Raw genomic sequence first — 16,651 nt, forward strand, 5'->3', positions numbered from 1 at the left:
ATTGACATTATAATCTTAGATTAATGCATGAAATTCACAGTTTATACTGCTTATAGTCTGTTGTAATTCCTTGTCTCTACTAAGGTGCTTTGTTATTACTCAAAAGGGTTGTTTCCCTCATTTTGATTTTGATAGTTCATTACTGAAAATGAATAATTTGCAGTTGAACTCAGTAGATTTACCCTTGTGTAGCTTCACTCTTACATAGTTGATATTTTTGAAAAGTCAAATGTTGTGTTTCTTATTCTTTCTTAACTCAATTCCATGTTACCTGGTGCTGAGACATGTTTGTAGAAAATGTACATTGTCAACTGAATGAGTCATTTTGAATATCTGTTTCCTCTGACCTTTCTAATTCACTAGCTGCCAGATTAGTCTTTCAAGTTATGGTCTTTGTCGGCCCCTTGTTTTTAGTGGTCTTGAAGTCATGTGGTGCACGTTCATTAAAAGCTCTAGTTGGACCTCAAGTGTGTCAAGTCGGGCACCAGCTTTGCCTCTGCTGCTGTTGTAGCTTACCTTTGTTTATATGTGTGGCTGCTTCAATTTGTTCTGAGGTTGTTTATCTTGGGTTAGGGAATATTCACATATACCCAATGAGAGGTCTTGGAGATAAGATCCAGGTTTAAGCATCACTCTCATTTATGTCTCATAGATAACTCATAAAGTAAAGGTATTTTTAATTTTATGCAGTATGTTCAGTGTGCCAGTTTTTTTTTACTGTGACCTGCAATGTGAGGTCATACAAGGAGTTTTCCACTGATGGTTACATGTCAAGGGTTCAGAAAGTTTTGAGTTTTGTAATAGTGCAAATTTCAGATTAGCTATGCTGTGTGGAGCTGTTTCATATTTTTTGAAAATCTGTTTAATTTTCTGTCAGTGCCGTTTTCTGTTCAGGTGATTCAAGAGCAAGAAACTTTCACAAAGGAAAGAAAATGAAAACTTTTGCCACCTTTTAAAATAGTTTGAGATGTTAAAAACAGGAGTGGCTTTATGAAGCATCTGAAAAAATAAAATAAAATGTCCCTGAGGTGTCTTTCCTATTTTTTCTTTTAAAGAAATGTTTTATTTTACTTGGAAAATCAGAATTTTCGGGGGAAGGGGTGAGACAGACAGACAACACATACAGCGTGAGAGAGAGAGAGAGAGAGAGATCTTCCATCCACTGGTTCACTTCCCCAGCTGGACTGGTCTGAAGGCAGGAGCCAAGGTCTGCTTTTGGGTCTTTCACATGGATTCAGAGGCCCAAGGGCTTTGGTCATTTTTCACTGCTTTGCCAAGCCACAGACAGAGAGCTGGATTAGGAAGGGGAGCAGCTGGAACATGGAACTTGTGCCCAGAAGGGCTGCTGGCGTCAGCAGACAGAGGATTAACTTGTTGGGCCACTGTGCTGGCTGCTACTGCATTTTATTTCTCTCTCTCTCTCTCTCTTTTTTTTTTTTTAAGATTTACTTATTTTTATTACAAAGTCAGATATGCAGAGAGGAGAGACAGAGAGGAAGATCTTCCTTCTGATGATTCACTCCCAAAGTGAGCACAATGGCCTGTGCTGCACTGATCTGAAGCCAGGAGCCAGGAACCTCCTCTCTTTGGGCCGTCCTCGGCTGCTTTCCCAGGCCACAAGCAAGGGGCTGGATGGGAAGTGGAGCTGCCGGGACCAGAACTGGCCCCCATATGGGATCCCGGTGCGTTCAAGGTGAGGACTTTAGCTGCTAGGCCACGGCGCTGGGCCCTATTTTTCTCTTTTGAAAAACAAATGAAAGTCTTAAGAGATTTATTTATGTATTTGTAAATTAGAGAGAGAGAGAGAGAGATTTTTCATCCGGTGGGATTTACTCCATAGATGGCTTCAATTGCCAGTTCTGGGCCAGGCTGAAGCTAGGAGCCAGGAGCTTCATCTGGGTCTCCCACAGGGGCTCAAATACCTGAGCCATCTCCCACTACTTTTCCCAGGCCATGAGCAGGGAGCTGGATTGGAAGTGGAGCAGTTGGAACTCAAACCGGTGCTTATATGGGATGCTGGTGTCACAGGCTGGCGGCTTCACCTTCTGTGCCACAAAGCTGGTCCCAACAGGTGAAATTTTAATAATAGTTTGGCTCATCAAACTACCAAGGCGTGTTTTTCTCTTTTTGTTTGTTTAGTTTGAAAGGCTAAGTGACACAGGAATAGCCAGAGGTGGGGTGGTGGGGGGGATGCATAGGGGTAGGAAGAAATTTTGGGCGAGAGAGGACAGGTTGATTGTGAGTTTTGATGTGGCCTGTTCCCCAGATGATCACAATGACCAGGGCTGCTAGAGACCAGAACCTAAAAACCTGGAACTCTATTGTGGTATTCCATTTGGGCTGTCTGATACTGTGTATTAGAAAGGGACTGGACTGGATGTGGAGCAGTTGGGACTCTTAAACAGATGCTCCAGTATGGAATCCATGCATCAGAAGCCTAATCCCCTTTGTTGTAACACTGGTCCCAAACAAATTTCTAGCAATTCTGTTTTAAGATTGGAGGACTGTGTAGGGAAGGTAGATTATTTGGTGAATTAAGGTTTAAGACCAGCCTATGGGCATGGGTAATCCAGCTTAGTTTCTTAAAAGTTCAAATTATTAACTCTATGATGAAAGTTATAAATAAAACGTTTCAGTTACTTTAAAAATCATATGCTAAGGTACAAAACTTTCCTTAATATATGGACTAAGTAATCCTCAAACATTAAACTTTGATGCCCCAGTTCATAAGAATGTAAAATGTATTACACTTCAAGCTTATCATCTTAAAGTGAACTTTGTCAGTGGAACATTTTTTTAATTCGTGAAGTATATCATAAGAGCAAAAACTAAATGAATAGCTATGCCCTTTATCCACCATTCTCATTTTTAATTTTTTTCAAAAGATTTATTTTATTTGACATGTGTCATTACAGAGAGAGGAAGAGATAGAAATTTCTTGCAGTAGTTGCATCACTCTGCAAATGGCCACATTGGCCAGGGCTAGGGCAGTCCAGAGCCAGGAGCTGCTCCTCTCCCTTGTGGGCGAATGGCCATCATCGGCTGCTTCTCTAGGCACATCTCCAGGGAGCAGGAGCAGAAGTGGAGCAGCTAGGACTGGAACCAGCCCCCATGTGCAGGTGGTGACTTTATCCACTATACCACAGTGCTCCCCTCTTGATTTTTAAACATTTAGAATTATCATTGACGTGGCAAAGTGTGTTTGATTTCTAGAAGTTCATATAGAACACAAAAATAAGAGAACAATCTAATAGAAAAGCGCTTACTGGTTTATATAATAGAATATATAAATGGCTCCAGAAATTTGGATAGTTGGTCAAACTTATGCCTAGTAACAATGTAGGTGAAACTGTTCTTGGTTGCCCTTTTTTCATGTGTAGCAGCACAGAAATTTCAAACCATTGATGAATTCATTCTGTTGGCTGAGAACAAAGGAAATTAGCACAGTTGTGGTTTGTCACTGTAGGTCTCCCTCCCCATGCTCGTTAAGTTTTTTTCGTAGTTTTTTGTGATTACATCTTCCCATCTTCTGTCAGAGGTTTCTATTTTCCTGACTTTAGACACTGGGATTAAGAATGCATTTATTTCCTAGCATTTGTTTGAATGAAATCCTCCTGAATATAATTTTCTCTGACTAAAACATCTTTTTACTTTTTATGTTTTCAGTCATATTGGTGCATATGGTGATTACGATTCATTTGTAATATGAATATGTGAATATGCTGTAATTTATTCATTATATGTGAATGTGCTGTAATTTATTCATTATAATGTAAATATTTAGTTCCCCCTTCCATTTTGTGGACTGCTTTAAGCAGTGCTACTGTAAGTACAATTGAGCATTCTAGTTCATATCGACGGTACAGTTCATAGGAGTTCCATTGTAGAGTTCCAGATGTCTGTAAGCATCTTTAGCTTTGTTGAGCAGGGCCATTATGTTTATAATGTACTTGTTCTAAAATAAACTCACACGAGTAAAAAGTAAGTTCCATTTTTCAGTCTGCTTTCCAATACTTCTTACTGTTAGCATTTTGAAAGTTTTGCCAGTTGTTGATTATTAAAGAGCTTTTAATTGTACTCTTAGTTTATATTTTCCTAGTTACTAATAAGGTTGAGGATCTTTTTATGTGTTCATTAGCCTTTAATGTTTCTGCTTTGAAATTGCTGTTAATCTTATGCCCATTTTCACTTGGATTATTTCTTACTGATTTATAGTTTTTAACTTTTGACTGTTTGTGTTATAAATGTCTTCTTCCATTCTCTGTTTTCTTTGTAGTAGTTTTTAATGAGTAAATTTGATGTTTTTAATTTACTCCAATTTTAAAATCTTCTGTTTCATAGTGTTTTGTTCAAACAAATCCTGCCCTGCTCTTGATATGTTTTCCTATGTTATTTCCTTTTTTTTATTTTAGAAGATTTTTATTTGTAACCTTGTTTACATAGTTAAGAGATGCATGTCCATGCTCATCTCTGATTAGGGTGGGGATGGGTCGAACTATGGAGGAAGGTAAATGGGTCTTTTTTTTCCTCCTGTGTCTAAAGGGGAGAAGAGGAGAGATCACTCCTTGCTGTCAAACTACATCAGCATCCAGGAGTAGGGGATGATCACTTGGTGATGCCTGAGACACCCCAGTATGGGGCAGAGTGTTCTGAGGGTGTTACCTGAGTGATCTTGATAGCTCTGATATGTTGTAAGCTGCAGTACACCAGGGCTGAGAAGATCTTTCCAAGGCCTGTTGACTGACCAAGTCCACCTTAGTGTGCATCCCCAGACCCAGCTACTTACTGCAAAACTTGGCCAGGAAAGTGTCCAACCTGTTTTGCTTTCCGTCCTCTGACAAAGCACTTGACCTTCTCTGCTGGCCTAGGTGAACTGACTGTCATGTCTCCTATGTTTATCTGGGCATATTGCTCACTGCAGAAGCATTAGCAACTGAGAAGACCCAGTCGTGATGGTGTGCACTGCAAGGCTGAACCTTATATCCTGTGATTTTCCCTGTATCTGGTGTTTGAGTCTAGTTGGGGAGTCTTCCCTGGGGTGACCTCAGACTTCACTCTTGTGTGTGCCAACCAGTGCAGGGTCTGTCACCTGCAGCTGTCTGATCAGTTTGCCCCAACTCCATTTCTCATTAGAACTGATGTGTGCTGTGGCAAGCTCAGCCCAACCCAATACAGACCCAGTCTTCATGCCCACCAGTAGGTACCGCAACCTAGTAGGGGCAACCCCAGTAGCTCCCAACAAGTCTGTCCCCCAGCTGCAGTTTTGGTGCATCCTGGCATGTGCTGTGGCCTAACCTGTACCATCCTGCATCCCATCTGGCTCTTTTGCTACAGCTTAGCTTAGCCCAGCCCACCCCCAGACCCTGCGTACATGAGGGCTGACATGTTCTGCAGCCTTGCCCAGGCTGGTCCACCTCCAGTTCTGGCTTTCAGGCTCACCAGTGGAAGCAGTGGCCCAGCAGGCAGTCCTTGACGTTCTCATACCAGGCTTGCTCCCATCCCCGAGTCTTGCATAAACTAGCAGTTGCTATGACCCAGTCTGAGACGGCCCACCCTCAGTCTCTCCATTCACCAACTTCTGTAGCTTAGCTCACCTCATCCCGCCTGACTGGCACACACCCATTCTGGCTGTCACTAGTGGGTACTACAGCCTGGCTCACACACATTCTGGTGCTTGAAAGCAGGTGTTGGAGCCTAACCCAGTCTGGTCTACCCCAGTCCCAGCCCACACATATGCTGACAGGCACTAAAACGTTTCCAGTCTGGTCTACCCACAGTCTTGGCTTTCACAATCACCAGTGGAAGTTTTAGCCTGTCAGGACAATTCCCAAGTTTTTCCCACCAGGCCCATTCCTAGCCCTGGATCTTGCAAGTGCTGATGGGTGCTGTGACCCAGCTTGGCATTACCTGCACATAGTGTCAGCTTTGGCTGGATGTTACAGCTTAGCCCAGCTGGACACAGCTCACACCCTGTCCTGGCTCTCATGCATGCCTATGGGTACTGTTTCCTGTCCCAGCCCAGCCTGCCCTCAAGACCCAACCTGCAGAAATGGTGATGAGTTCTGTGGCCTCTCCTGGCCTGGCCTGCCCCAAACCCCATTTTTTGTGCTTCCCTGGTGGAGGTGTGGCCTAGAAGGGTTGTTCCTCAAGCTCCCCTACCAGGCCCAGGATCTCATACATGCTGACAGGTGCTGTGGCCCTGCCATTTTGTGAAGGCATAGTCTGCCTTCGGTCCTGGCCTTGGCATGTGCCTGTGGGTGCTGCAGCCTGGCCCAGCTGGCCCCCTCCCAGCCCTGGCTACCGCGAGTGTCAGGTGTGCCCAGGATCTACCCTAGCTCGCCCCATTACCACCCCCAACTCTTTCACAAACCAGTGCATATTGCTGTCCCATAGAGGCAAGCCCACAAGTCTCCTGCAGAATCTGCCCCTGGATCCAGTTCTTTCACAGTTTGGTGGGTCTGTAGCCCTGCTGACATGGCCCACCCCCTGCTCCTAAAGGTGGGTGTGTACCATGGCCTAGCCCAGCCAGGCATGCCCCAACCATGGCTTTTGTGAGTGCCTTTGGGTGATGTTACTTAACCAGTCCAGATATATCCCATATGGGCGGGTGCTTGGTCTGACCTAGCATACCTTGTAGTTTCTCCCCTGTCAATCTAGTTTCGGCTCCCTCACCGACCTGACCCTCAAGCCCTCCCTCCCTCCTTACCACCCCTCCCACCCACCCGCCAACCTTAGGCCTGGGGTGGCATGTCCTATCCCAGCATTTCCAACATATCTTTAAAAAAAATAGGCAAGTACTCTGGTACACTGGTGTAGTTAACACAAATTTGGTATTAACCAGGCCCAGAATGCTCTTCAGCTATTAGCTACTTTTCTCCGAGCAGTGTAACACTTGCCTAAGCACAAAGGCAACCTATGTGGTTGCCTCAGCTGGGGAGCCAATGATACTTTCTAAAAATTGTAATTTTTCTAGAGATGTCCCAGCCCTTGGTGCAATGCCCTGACACACACACACACGTCCCACATCCCAGGTCCTGGTGCAATGCCCTGATGGCTGTAATAACCAGGGCTGGGTCAACTGAAACTGGTAGGGAGGAGCTTCATCTTTGTTCTCATCTGGGTGGGTTATCTTCTGCTTTTCCCATGTGATGAAAAGGGGAACTGGGGTGCCCACGACGGACTAGTAATTAAATCTCACTTTGCATCAGCCAGGATCCTGTATGGGCACCAATTTGTGTCCTGGTTGCTCCACTTCCCATCCAGCTCCCTGCCTGTAGCCTGGGAAAGCAGTCGAGGATGGACCAAAGCCTTGGGACCCTGCACCTGCATGGGAGACCTGGAGGAAGCTCCTAGTTCCTGGCTTCAGATCGGCTCAGCTCCATCCATTGAGACCACTTGGGGAATGAACCAGTGATTGGAAGATCTTTCTAGATCTGTAAATCTGCCTTTCCAATAAATAATAAATAAATCTTTAAAAAAGAAAAAAAGGGGGCGGGGCAGCCGAATGGAAAGTGGAGCAGCCAGCCAGGAACCAGACCCTAGATGGGTTGTTGGTGTGGTAGGCAGCAGCTTTAGCTGCTGGGGGCCATTCGCTGGGTTTTTCAGTACAGTAGAAGAGATCTAGTTTTTAGAGGAATCTAATCTTACTTTTCCCTTATGTTTAGCAACTTGTCTCATGGACAGTTAGAGAAATTCTTTTCCCACTGATTAGTGAAGTTACCTCTCATTTCAACTATGTCTAGGTTTATTTTGGGAATTCTTGTTCTTTCCAGTGATCAGTTTGTCTAACCTTGTAATGATTACATAGTCTTTAATTATTAATATAGCTCTATTTTAAAATGGGTCTCTGGTTTATGAAGTTCTCAAATTTCTTTAGCAATGTCTAGACTCTTATTCTTACTAAGAAATTGAGTATTTCACAAACAGCTGTTGGTTTCTTGGAGTTTATTTTGACCTGGATCATTTTAGGAAGAATTGATATCATAATTACAATGAATGTTCCTATTTATGAATTTGGGCTTGCCACCCATTTATTTAGATTTTATTTAATGTTTTGAATAAGGTTTCATAGCTTTTTACATATTGGTGTTTTTACAGCTTTTGAAAGATGTATTTCTGGCTACCTTATGAATGAGCTTATTTTTACACTTGATCTTAACCAAAAGGCCTAGATGCAATCATTTTGGTTTTTAAAGCTTTTTTCCCCTTGCCTATTTGCTGTTGGGTTTTGTAAGTACAGTTGATTCTTATTTTTGTTTGTTTTTGATTAATCTCATGGTAAGGTTTCTTGGATAAGCTGAAATTTTTTTCTAGAAAGTTGTCTCCCAGTTATGTTGAGCTTTATACTATTTGATGGTAATGCAATTTTTTTATTTTTAAATTCTTGTGAGTTTAATTTCTTTTCCCTTATGCATTGGCCATTGGTCAGTATATCCTACACAGTATTGGAGAGAAATATTAATACTGGGTATGCTTCTGTTACTAATTTTGAATGGAATGCTTCTAATAGTTTTCCAATAAGAGAGCTACTATGTGTTTTTAATTTTTTTAAAACTATTTTTTTGGATTCTACTAGTTTCCTGATTTTCCTACATTGTTAATTGTTGTTCAGACATTTTATCAAATGCTTTTCTTTATTTATTAAGATACTATTTTCCACATCTCAAAGGCTCATAAGATCAATTACATGCTTTCTTTCTCATTTATATGCCTAGGCTAAACACAACTTGGTCAGGGTTATATTTTTTTTACACTGCTAGATATAATTTTGTAATGTCAAGAATTGCAAAAGTGTGCAGGGTTTTACCGTACTTATAAGCTTTAAATAAGTTAGCTGGTTACCGTTTCCCAGATGGCAGTAAAAGAGGATATCTTGGGTCAGAGAGAAATCCATGAAATGGGCCTAGGTGTATGCTTTGTGTACAGGAGGCTTGCATTATAGTTGAGTAATCCAGATGCAAGGGTCCATCATTTTTCAGGCAAAGAACAAATACTGAAACAAGCAGTAAAAAGGTAGTTTTGCTTCCCCAAGGAGCAGTTATGTAGTAGCAATGATGTAGTTGCCTTGACCTGTTTACTGCCCATGTCAGGAGACAGAGAAGCTCTTCTAATCTCTAACCATCACTGAAGATACAGAAGGAAGCCTAATGCCTGCTGCCTTGCACTACAGTATGTTTTTGTGGACCTTTCTGTATGTGTTTATGAATGAAGTAGACTTGTGTATTTCATCATTATTCAAGTGTGTATGACATTTATATTGGCTTTGAAACAAGGAAAAATTGCTTGTTTTTCAGTTGTCTTAAGTAGTTTGTGTAAGACTGAGTTAATCTGTTCCCTGAAATGTTGGTTTTCTTTGATGAAACCATGTACTATGTTAGTATACAAGAGTACTTCAAAAACTATAGGAAAGATGGAATAAAAGATAATTTAGGAATTGGACATTTAACCTAGCACTTAAGAGACTCCTGTGTTCCTCATTGGAGTGTCTGGGAACGATTACTGGCCCCATCAGCTGCCAATTTAGATCTTCGGAAGCGGCCGTGATGGCTCAAGTGACTAGGGAAGGCTGTGCTCAGATGCTGCAGCATCTGGGGAGCGAACCAGCAGGTGGGAGTTCTGTTTTCTTCTGCTCTGTATGTGTATGTATATGTGTGAGGACAGAGAGCACTGCCTCTGCAATTGAAATAATTGTAAAAAAAAGTTTTATTTTGTTGCAAAAATGTTTGGATTTAATACCTAGTTTTATCATAGTATGTATTTTCCATGAATCCTTTGAGGATTGCTCATATAGGTTTAGCTATAAGAACAAATGAGGGCTTCTTATTGTTAATCAGTTGGGTTTTTTGGACCTACCATCTGTATTGTTGGAATTTATCTTTTTTATAAGTTTTAAAATTGATTTGTGTAAGTTGATAATATTTTGTAAATACAATTCTAATGTCTTGTCTATTTGTAATTGCGTTAGCTCTTTTAATTTTTTTAAAGATTGATTTCTTTATTTGAAAATTAGAGCAAGAGAAAGGGAGAGAGAGAGAGAAGTCTTCCCATCCACTGTTTTACTCTGCAGGTTCTCTCAACAGCTAGGCCCAGACCAGACCAAACGCTGGAGACAGGAGCTTCTTCCAGGTCTCCCACTTGGATGCAGGTGCCCAAGGATTTGAGGCATCCTCCACTGCTTTCCCAGGCTATAAACAGGGAGCTCTTTTCATTTTAAAGTTTGTTTCTGAGATGGGCTTTGGCCTAGTGATTAAAATATTAGTTAAGATGCCTACATCCCAGGGCTGGCATTGTGGCCAAGAAGTAGAGTCACTGCCTGCAATGGGTTGTTGGTTCAAATTCTGGCTGCTCCATTTGTGATCCAGCTCCCTGCCAATGTGCCTGGGAAGGCAGTGAGGATGGCTTAAGTGTTTGGGTCTCTCTATGCAGGTGGAAGGCCTGAATGGAGCTCTTAGCTCCTGGCTTCGGCCCAGCCCAGCTCGTACTGGTGTGGTCTTTTTGGGTCGGTGTGAATCAGCAGGAGGAGGATATCTCTCTGTAGTTCTGCCTTTCATTTTTTTCTTAAGATTTATTTATTTTTTATTGCAAAGTTAGATATACAGAGAAGAGGAGAGATAGAGAGGAAGATCTTCCGTCTGATAATTCACTCCCCAACCAGCCGCAGCGGCTGGAGCTGCGCTGATCCAAAGCCAGGAGCCAGGATCCTCTTCTGGGTCTCCCATGCGGGTGCAGGGTTCCAAGGTTTTGGGCCATCCCCCATTGTTTTCCCAGGCTACAAGCAGGGAGCTAGATGGGAAGCAGAGCTGCTGGGATTAGAACCGGTGCCGATATGGGATCCTGGTCCGTTCAAGGTGAGAACTTCAGCTGCTAGGGCCAACTCTGCGTCAGGGCCAACTCTGCCTTTCGTGTAAATATTAAGGGTAAGAGCGAAAGGAGGGAAGGAGGCAATGAAGGAAAGGAAGAAAGGAATAAGGAAAGAAGGAAGAATACCTACCTCCTATCTGAGAGAAAGAGAAGACAGAGATCTTTCATCTACACCTGCCAGGGCTGGGACAGCCTCTAACACTTGGGTCATCATCTGCTGCATTTCCAGGCACATTGGGAGGAGGAAGTTAGGTAGGAAGAGGAGGAGCCAGGACTTGAACTGGCACCCTGATATGGGTTACAGGTGTTCTGAGTGGTGGCTTAGCTTGCTGCATCACAACCTTTCCCCTGCCTGGGATGCTTTTAGATGCTTTGCCTTTTTATGTAAAATTAAGATTCTGCGGTGAGTTGTTCTGGATTTTTTTTTTTTTTTTTTTATTGTGTTGAACAGGTAGATCACTTTGGAGATTATCACTGTTTCAGTCTTGGGATTTAATATTGTGGTTTTCAGTTCAGTGTGTCTTTATTCAGGTAGAATGTTTTGCAGTTTTCAGCATGCAAATCATTTTCCTAAATATTTATTGTTACTGTTTGATACATTTTATGCTGTTGTAAATTGGTATTGCTTGTTATAATTTTGTTTCCGAATTAAACTGCTTGTTTGATCTCTTCTTGCAATGTTTGTAAATTTAGAAACTGTAGATTCATCATCTATATGTAGAAACCATTTAATTTTTTCTTTTACAATGTGTAGTCTAATTTTAATTTACTTTTCTTGCCTTATCATACTGGCTAGAACGTTTGGTACAATATTAAATAGGAGTGGTGACAGTGTATATCTTTGCTTTATTCTTGATTGTAGAGTTCATCTTTCAACATTAACATCGATTGTAGGATTTCGGTAATGTTTTCTTCTGTTTCACACTTGCTAAGGGCTTTTGTCACTGATGTGAAATTAGAAAAGTTTCCAAAACATTTCTGTAATTGCTTTCTTAAATGATTGAGTTTTTCAATAAAACCAAATGCACTTGTAATTTTCTGTTGAAACATTTAGCATTGACATATCCTGTTTGTTTCTCTTCTTTATTGTGTCATTAAATTATCATAATGGATCATGATTTTAAATGAATTTTACTAATACTGGTGATCTACATAACAAAAACACTGCCCAAAATGAGATCTGGTTTAGCTCATGGTTCTAGCAGCTGAAAGGTTCAGACAGTGTAGTGTGAGAGTTCAGATACATTCCAGTGAGAGTTTCCTGACTGGGACACAAAATATGGAGAAGCAGAAGAGGGACCTTTCACCTGCCTAAGAGGCAAAGCATGTTAGATGGCCTTGCTTTATAGCACTACGCTCTTGCAAGAATTAATTTAGTCCTATGAGATCTATATTAATCCCTTCCGAGTGTGGTGGCCCATGACCTACTTACATTTCTATAAAGCTCCACCTCTCAAAGGTTTCACCATCTCAGCACTGTAACATTCATTTCCATTAAGCAATTTTTTTTAAATAAAAAAGGAATCATTTCTGTCTTTGCTGTTTGTTTTCTATTTCATTTGTCATTTTTTATTTCTGTATTTCTCAATGTCTTGTGATATCTGTGTCCTCTAATGTAGTAGTTTAATTCTTTAGTTGCTTCTTTTGCTGCATTATTTTGATTTCTATTCTTAAAGGTTAGCCTGGAATTACAATTAACAACTCCATATGTAGGAATCTAATTTGCATTAATATCAGCTTCATTAATATTAAAAGTTGCATCTCGGATTCCCAATGAAACTGTTGGGAACGTGTAGACAATGGGATGCTGGATGTCTAACACTGTCTGTACCAGCAATGTCGGGGCACGCTTAAATAAGAGACTGATGGAATTATGACTGCTTATGAAGCTCTATACATTATAGCAATGTGGGGAAAATCTGTTGGGGGATGAGAGTTTGGGGGGTAATCCCAAATAAAGTAAAATGTAAAAAGTTGTATCTGAATTGTATTAGTTCTCTGAGACTGTTTTCTTCATTATTTTCTCTTATAGTTCTTCAGACTGTACAGTTTCAACCTACTTTTTAAGCTATTTGCCCTTCCTTCTGCCCACTCAACGCTGCTATTGAACTCTTCTATGGATTATTTTTCATTGTGCTTTTGAATTTCATAATTTGTTTGCTTTTTGGTAATTTATTTTTTGATAATTCTTTGATACATCATTCTTATTCTTTAATTCTTTATATAACCTTCTCTTTAACTCTAAACATACTGATGTTCCTCAACTTAGTACAGTTACATCCCAGTAATAAGTTTGTACAGTTTCTTTGGATATATGTAATCATATTAAGTACAATAGTCTGCAGCTTGAAACATTGGCATTTGGTTATATAGAGCGCATTTTTGTCTAGTTTTTCAACTGTGAGTCTTACAGTTTTTAATTTTATCTTCTACTATAGGCAATCCTTTATCACAGGATATTCTCAATTTATACCAGGACCCAGATGGAACCCGAAAGCTACTGAACTTCATGCTTGACAATCTTGCAGGTAACTAATAATGACAAAGCAGTAAACTGTACAGATTTTTTAAAAGATTTGTTTATTTTTGTTTGACAGGCAGATTTAAAGAGAGAAACGGAGAGACGGAGGCAGAGAGATCTTCCACTCATTGATTCATTCCCCAAAGAACTGCAGTGGCCAGAGCTCAGCTGATCTGAAGCTGGGAGACAGGATCATCTTCTGGGTCTCCCATATGGGTGAAGATGTCCAAGGACTTAGGTGGTCTTCTGCTGCTCTCCCAGGCAACAGGAAGGGAGCTGAATCAGAAGTGGAGCAGCCAGGAGTAGAACTGTCATCCATTTGAGATGCTAGTGCTTCAGCTGGATGAATTGGCCTGATAAGCCATTGAGCTGGCCCCTAGATTTAATTATGTATTTTAAATGTGGAATTAGAATGAGAGTGAGTGTTGAGCACAAGAGAGTGAGCCATGTGTGTGTGACTGTGGTGTGTGGGGAGAGAGAGAGAGAGAGAGAGAGAGAGAGAGAGAGAGAGAGAGACAGAGAGAAAGAGAGAAAGAGAGATTGAGTTTTTTCCCATTCACTGGTTCATTCCCAAAATGGCTGCAACATGGCTTGACTGAGCTGAACCAGGAACTAGATCCAGGAACTAGATCCTGGTCTCCCATGTGGGTGGCAGGAGCCCAAACACTTAGACCATCGTATTGCTTTCCTAGTCCACCACCAGGGAGCTGGATCAGAAGTAGAGTAGCCAGTACTCCAGTGGGTGCCCGTATGAGATGTGTGTCACAGGTGGTTGACCTCTTATATTATTAATATCAGATATATCAGATGATTTTCAAAAGCATGAGAGTTTTTTTAAAATAGTTTCCTGTAGACTTGGAGTTTCTTTCATTAATAATTTCCATGATAGTATGACGTTCTTTTCATGTTCTGGGTACTTTATATTTGCTAAGCATTAAGTTAAGAGCCTTACTTAGGGCCTGGCAGCGTGGCCTGGCAGCTAAAGTCCTCACCTTGAACGCCCCGGGGTCCCATATGGGCGCCGGTTCTAATCCCGGCAGCTCCACTTCCCATCCAGCCCCCTGCTTGTGGCCTGGGAAAGCAGTCGAGGACGGCCCAAAGCCTTAGGACCCTGCACCTGCGTGGGAGAACTGGAGGAGGTTCCTGGTTCCCGGCATGGGATTGGCGCAGCACTGGCCATTGCAGTCACTTGGGGAGTAAATCATCGGAAGGAGGATCTTCCTCTCTGTCTCTCCTCCTCTCTGCATATCTGCCTTTCCAATAAAAATAAATAAATCTCTAAAAAAAAAAAGAGCCTTACTTAGAGTAACTTGCTTAATCTTTCTATGAGCCTCAGAGGTGTAGGAGGTTTTATTCGTATTTTGTGAGTGCAAATTCTAAGATTGGACACCAACCAATTTATATTAAAGTCAGGGCTGTGAAGCCAATTTGTTTTTCTTCTAATTACAAAGTTAGATATGCATCAATTGTTTCAATTTGATGTAAATTACTTAGAACCCACACATTTTCTATACTTTCATGAATGAACTGGCTACATGTGATTTTTCAACAATGTTTCATACTTCATATTGGTTGTATGGTGTTCCCATACCAAATCAGTTAATTTTCTTGGAATAAAGTATTCCATGAAAAAAATTCTGAGTCGGGTCTTAAGAAATGAAGAATTACCTGCTGGCTCTGTCTTCAAACCAGAGAGGGTATACCTAGGAAGCCGTTGAACTTGACTGGACAATAAGATTCTGGACTCTATGTTTGGTATATGGGGGAATCTCAACTGAACTTGAACTGTGGTTATGCAACAAGGTGGAGGAATCCACCATGGTGGGAGGGTTTAGGGAGGGATGGGGAGAATCCCAGTACCTATGAAACTGTGTCACATAATACAATGTAATTAATGAATAAAAAAAAAAGAAATGAAGAATTACAGAATAGAGGCTATTATCACAATTTTTTTTTTTAGTTTTTTTTTTTTTTATCACAATATTTTTGACATGCCACTCTCCCATTGTGTGAAGTAGAGTTTATGTTAAGGTAAAACCAAGCTAATATGATCTAAATAGTGGATGAAAAAATTAGAAGTTGATGAAAAAGAAATACAAAATGTTATTGCCAAGATAATTTTGATAGAAATATGTGGCTGTTAGAGCTATATACATAGCATGTGTATACTATTTACAAATTGTTTTAAATCTCTTTTATGCATAGATATGGGCAACCGACCGAGATGGATACTATGTATCTCTTTGTGATTTCTAGTAAATTCTTTTAAATACAAGTTATGTATACATATATATAAAATTTATATAATTTTTATTGATCAGTTTGTCTTGATCAGAAAAATTTAAACACTCAATTGATCTTTTTCTGTTAGGGTGCTGTTTTTATATTTTGTTTAAAAATTTTTGTCTACCATTTAATTAAGAGCATAGTCTTACATTATTTAGAAACTTGTTTTTTTCACTTATAATATTGTAATTTTCTAGAATTGATGAATTTTGTGAATTTTGCATAGGTAATTTTTTTTGCATAAGTAACATTGAGCAATTTATTGATAAGACTATCCTTTCATTTTTGTTTTTAGTGTTTTCTTTGTCACAAATTGTTAAGTTTTTGCAGTGTGTGGTTCTGCTTCTGGATTCTCCATTGTCTCGCTTAAGTTTTACAGCAGTATAAGAGTGTCTTTAATTATGTTAACCGTAAAAATCTTGAGATCCATTAGATTAAGTTTTTCTTTTAATCCGGTTGGGAATAATCTTAGCCAGTTTTGTCTCCTTGCTGCTTTAGCCTTGCATGGAAATATTTCATAAAGTTTATGGAAAATGGAATTAATATGTTTGGTATGTTTTTGAAAATCATTAGTGTTTTTCATGACACACATTTTCCATAACCTTTTTGAAGATGCCCCATATTTTCATCATAACTTTAAGGATGAATTTTGCTTATCTTTCTTCACAATGTAGGAATTGTATTGACTCTGTGGATCTCTAGAAAGAACTGACAGGTTTACCAATGAGGTCTTAACTCTTCTGTTGGAGATTTGTACAGTACCTCTTGGCACTGAGTTCAAGTTTCTGTGTGGGAACTCTAAGCATTGACCCTTTCGAATAGTCTTAAAAAAATGGATAGATAGATGACTTTTACAATTTATTTTGCTCATAGAATAGGTATATTAATCTTCATAAGTTTACAACTTTGTACTGCTGGGATAAACTCCAGCTCATAATACATTGTTATACCTGGATTCAGTTTACTAATATTTATAATGTTGTT

General features: G+C 40.3%; 1 protein-coding gene across 5 annotated transcripts in view; it reads left to right on the forward strand.

Moving 5' to 3' along the window:
• Positions 1 to 16,651, forward strand: part of CNOT6L (CCR4-NOT transcription complex subunit 6 like) — a 99,620-nt gene that overhangs the window by 44,623 nt on the left and 38,346 nt on the right. For all 5 annotated transcript variants that reach the window (XM_058667181.1, XM_004596160.4, XM_058667178.1 and 2 more), the window contains exon 5: positions 13,299 to 13,388. In XM_058667181.1, coding sequence (XP_058523164.1) covers positions 13,299 to 13,388 — 90 coding nt within the window. The remainder of the gene's footprint in view (positions 1 to 13,298; positions 13,389 to 16,651) is intronic.

This window comes from Ochotona princeps, chromosome 7, assembly GCF_030435755.1.
Source record: "Ochotona princeps isolate mOchPri1 chromosome 7, mOchPri1.hap1, whole genome shotgun sequence".
NCBI classification, from domain to species: domain Eukaryota; kingdom Metazoa; phylum Chordata; class Mammalia; order Lagomorpha; family Ochotonidae; genus Ochotona; species Ochotona princeps.